The sequence below is a fragment of the Vicia villosa genome, unplaced genomic scaffold (assembly GCF_029867415.1).
Source record: "Vicia villosa cultivar HV-30 ecotype Madison, WI unplaced genomic scaffold, Vvil1.0 ctg.000308F_1_1, whole genome shotgun sequence".
Classification (NCBI taxonomy): Eukaryota; Viridiplantae; Streptophyta; class Magnoliopsida; order Fabales; family Fabaceae; genus Vicia; species Vicia villosa.
This window is the reverse complement of record NW_026705135.1, coordinates 316,826-321,980: the sequence shown is the minus strand read 5'-3', so window position 1 is coordinate 321,980 and position 5,155 is coordinate 316,826. Positions and strand designations below refer to the sequence as shown.

Genomic DNA, 5,155 nt, shown 5'->3' with positions numbered 1-5,155 from the left:
TGAATACCCCTGAATGTGAATGACTTTGCTTCAAATCCGGAGATCATTCTGACTTTTCCAGATTCTAAAATACAAATATTATTATATATTGAATAAGTACATAACATAACTGAATACAAGCTTGGTTAGAAAAGCTGTAAAATACAATGTAAATTGCAATGCATACAGCCATTGGCACCTGGCTTTTGATCAGTGTACAATAACAGCTGTCCCGTTTGTTCAGAGAATGCAATTCAAACGAAATGAAAGAAATAAGAGAAGAGTATAAAGAGAAGCTTGGATATTGTTGCAATGCTTGTGTTTTCTTTTCAGACATGTTTTGCAGGATTGGACTAGTGGTGGAAATGTAATTTCTGTCAATAATTATGTAGTTTGGATCACCTGCTGCAACAAGGATGGGAAGGTTCTACTTGTTGTTTGAGGGATAGACCTTCAGAGCAGATGGTGTCTTGTTGATGACAAAGAGTGCAGTTGTATGGCCGTAGGAGATGATAAAAATGACATCAAGAGTAGTGGGTGTTGTGAACCATCTCTTCATGGTATTTTTAATGTGAAGAGTGGGTGCTTACTCTTGTGAAGCATGGTATATTCAAAATGGAGGAAAGAAAGATGTGTGAGAAAATAAATTAAGATAGAGAAATTGGCAAAAAGACGGGTCACACTAACATTAATTTTTGTTTTTTACATTGGTGATTCATCATTACAAATAATTTTATATTCTAGCATGATGTTGATTTGGGTGGAAAGCTAGGATTAGTATAACCGATATATTAAATAATTGAATGGATTATTATTGATGATAGTTGGTTGAATTAAATTATGTAATAGAAGTTTATACTAAAATTGAGCATGATAAATGAGGTTATGTAATAATAGAAGTTGAGTGATGATGAATTGAATGCGTAAAGAGAAGAATCTGTATTGATTGCCGCTGCCTGAATTTGGGCGGGCGTATATGTTATATATATACACACAAGTAACAATAAGAATAATGAATTGGTAAATTGGAGTTCCATCCACACTATAGGTAGCTCAGCTGTGTTGTGCTGCTGATTCCTTTGGTTTTGTTTGTTGTTGGAGAGATGTAGTGGCAGCAGCAGCAGTTGGACTCCAAGGATTTAGTCTGCTGTTGCTTAAAAGCCTCTTCAACGACCTCAATCTCCCTCCTCCTGCAGTGGGCGAGGATGATGAAGTAGTTGCCTCACTGTCATTGGGTATATCAATCCTCAACATTCCATCATCACTTGTTCCCTCGGATGAGGAAGAAGATGAAGAACAAGTGTTTTGTTCCGAACTAGTAGTAGTAGAAGAGACAGTTTGATCGTGGTTTCCCCAAATCAAGACATTTGTAGGAAAAGCAGCGGATGATGGTTCTATTTCTACTACTTGTGAAGAAGGAGTAGTAGGGGCAAGTGTTGTTCTGCAAAGGGGACAGGTTGAATGAGATTGGAACCACATATCAATACAATCTATGTGAAACCTGTGATTGCATTTCGGCAAAACCCTCACTTTTTCACCTTCAACTAGTTCAGCAAGACAAACTGAACACTCCAAATCCAAACCATCTTTTTCCGAATTGAACACCGTTACGGGAAGGGAGTTTAGTATCAAAGGATCCAGACCTCCTTCTCCAAGAACAGCAGCCTGTTGACCACGGCGGCGGCGGCGGGATTGGGAATTGTTATCGGCCTGGCTATCATGAGACCACCAGAAACCCTTGGCGAAAAGATGGAAGAAAAGAAAAGTAACAACAAAGAAGAAGAGAATTATAATGATAACAACCATGATCTTGCCGGTTATATCGACGGCGGTGGATTGACCGAGATTATCAGCTGTGGGGGACAAGTCAGTCATTATTATTGTTGGTGCTTGTTAAAAGACAATTGAGGGAGAGAGAGGAAGGTACAATACAAGTTGTGTTTGAATGAGTATGAAGGTTAAAAAGAGGAAGGAGGGAAAGATATATAGGTAGCAGCAGGGAAGGGAAGGGAAGGAAAAGAGTTGATTCAAACCTCCCTCCCTCCCTCCCTCCATATTGGACTTTTGACTGAGTATTCACCAAGACAAGATGACGTCATTCAGTTCGATTCATCAAAATTTCATTTCTCTTTCTACTATGCTTCCAAGATATTTCTTTATTACTTTCATTTCGAAGACAAAGTCAGAGGAGCATCACCCTCTCTAGTATGGTCAACAATGTATCTTATTCTTCCTCCCCTTGACTTATCCCATCCGACTTAACCCCAAAACGCACCAATTCAGTTTATTCAACTTACAACTTTTTTCTAGAAAACCAACTATATGACTCACAACAATGTCTGCTTTGATTTTTTTAACACACCACTATTTGAAAGTCTCAAATTGCTTCCTCCCCCAACTAATACTACACAGACTCAACCACGTCACTCTATACGTGATTTAACAATACTCTATTCCAATCATCATTCATTATATTTATTTATAAACCATTCACTTTATTGGCTCTAAATAGTAAAGAAAGACTTTGTGTCAAAATAAATAAATACTGTTATAATAATAAAGAATATTATTATTATTATTTAAAAATTTCTATCTAATAGTCAAATTTAGAATAGTAATGACAAATTATTGGTGATGTATAATTTGTCAAAGATAGAATAGTGATACTAATTATAATAGTAATTTTTCCACTAGTATAAATACACCTCTTTGGTAAATGTAAATTACACACTAAGTTTTACTTTGAAAGATAGAAAAGTTTCATTCCACTTCCTCTATCATTTTCATAGTTGGCTTCATAAATTCAACTTAAGTTAAGTTCAATATCTAGTTATTCTTAACACGTTATTAGCACGATCGTTTCTATCAGAAGTGTTTACTACACTAGGTATATATTCTAGACTTATCACTTTAGTCTTTTCATTATTATTTTTTTATTTTTATTTTTGCCCCGGTTATAAAAAACTAGCAACCAGTCAAGTGATTTATAACTAGTGTGGCTATTTTTATTATAAACTTTGTATGGAGGTTTAAAACCCCATATAACATTACTAACATTTATATTTATATATTTACTAACTTTTATATTTAGTGGAGGTTTAAAAACCACCATATGTTGTTACTAACTTTTATATTTAGTGGAGGTTTAAAAACCTCATATGCAATTACTAACTTTTATATTCAATGGAAGTCTGAGACTCCTAATGCAAACACTAACTTTTATATTTCAGTGGAGGTCATAATCTCATTTGCAGATATTAACTTCTATATTCAATGGAAGTCTGAGACTCCATATGTAAATATTCTTTTAATATTCAATGGAGGTCTAAAACCCCATACGCATGTACTAATTTTTTTTTATGTGTTCATTTATCTTATATGTTATAAATTATATTTATCTCCAACACTTATAACGGTCATATTATTTTTTTCAACACACTTAATTTTTGGTCTAATATTCTTTTAATCAACCTTTTTCTTTTTCTTTTTCCTTTTTCCCAACAGTAATATAACAACCATTTTTACCTCTATAAATACTTCAACTCCTTTCATAATTTTCACATCATTCTCAAAACATCTACCTACAATTTTTTTTAAATGGCTGATTTTCTTATTTTGCTCATCACCCTCATTGTAATCATTTTTTTAATTTTCAGTCTTATTATGCATGAAGAATTAGGTAATGATTTTGTAGCTTTAATAATAATCCTCGTCTTACCACTACTTATCATAGCTTGGTTTGTTAGAAGAGGTTTTAAATAATATGTAATCATGAATTTTGTGATTGAATAAAATTGATATTTCTTTTAGTTTATAAATATTGATTATGTTCATCTGAATTATAGATATAATCATGTCAAATCTTAAGCATCAATTCAAAATTCAAAGCATAACCGGAGACAACTTCATAACGTGGAACAACAATCTAATTGAGTACCTTACATGTGAGGGCCTTAACAAAATACTTGAAGGAGACAATACTGGAAAATCAACAGACGACCCAGATGAGATGGAAAAGAGAAAATCAAAAGTTAATAGAATAATCAAGCACCATCTTGATGATGGACTGCAAACAGAATATTCAAATGCTAAAGATCCCAAGATTTTGTGGGACAAAATTAAAGCAAGATTTGGACATCAGAAAAAAGTCTTGTTACCCTCATTAATGGATCAGTGGAACAAGTTAAGATTCCAAGACTACAAAAGTATCATTGCATATAATTCTGCTATGCACCAGATTATAGCACAACTGGAATTTTGTGGCACAATTATAACTGAAAAGGAAAAGTTAGAAAAAACTTTTTCAACTTTTCATGCATCCCAAGTATTGTTGCAACAACAATACAGAATGAGGGAATTTACTGAATATTCTGATTTAGTTGCAGCCCTTCTAGTGGCAGAGCAAAACAACGAACTTCTTATAAAAAACCACCAGTCACGACCCACAGGAACAATAACATATCCTGAAATTAATGTCACAACATTTAATCGTGGACGTGGTGGTTTTAATCGTCTCAAGAAACGTGGTGGTCATGCTCGTTTTGATGGTAATAATGGTCGTACTCGTTTTGATGGTCATAGTCGAGGAGGATATCATGGCCGAATTTTTTTTCACGGTCGAAACCATTTTCGTGGTAGAGGACGTGGACGAGGTCATATTAATAATTATAGATCTCCCAGATATGACCAGAATAATTGGAATCATCAAGGAAAGGGAAAGTATATCCAAGAAGGTCCATCGAGAAACTATGAGGATGTATGTTTCAGATGCGGAAAGAAAGGTCATTGGTCTAAGGTGTGTAGAACACCAGATCATTTGTGCAAAAGACAAATGGCATCTGTGGAAGAAAAAGGAAAAGAAGTTAATTTTAATGAGATTGAACCCAGCAATGATAATACATGTTTTGAAACTGCTGACTTCGTTGAAGGATCAATGGATTAAGGAACTGTTTGAATAATGTGTGATATGTGTGTATTATCTGAATACATATTAACTTAATAATTTGTATGTCGTTTAATAGATATTATGTTGTTTAATATATATTATGTTTAATAAATATGGTGTTGATTTACGATCTATTTAATCTTATTTTTATTTGTAAGAAGGTTAGACATGGAACATGTCAAAGACATTTGCATTCCGGACAGTGGGACTACTCATACAATCCTCAAAAGT

General features: G+C 33.9%; 2 protein-coding genes across 2 annotated transcripts; one reads left to right on the top strand and one right to left on the bottom strand.

Annotated features, from left to right (window-relative positions):
• Window positions 1-673: 673 nt before the first annotated feature.
• LOC131626600 (RING-H2 finger protein ATL3-like) lies at window positions 674-2,061 on the bottom strand. The gene has a single exon (XM_058897425.1). The coding sequence runs from the start codon at window positions 1,852-1,854 to the stop codon at window positions 1,033-1,035; it is 822 nt and encodes a 273-aa protein (XP_058753408.1). The 5' UTR covers window positions 1,855-2,061; the 3' UTR covers window positions 674-1,032.
• Window positions 2,062-3,832: 1,771 nt separating this feature from the next.
• LOC131626587 (uncharacterized) lies at window positions 3,833-4,921 on the top strand. The gene has a single exon (XM_058897407.1). The coding sequence runs from the start codon at window positions 3,833-3,835 to the stop codon at window positions 4,919-4,921; it is 1,089 nt and encodes a 362-aa protein (XP_058753390.1).
• The last annotated feature ends 234 nt before the right edge of the window (window positions 4,922-5,155 follow it).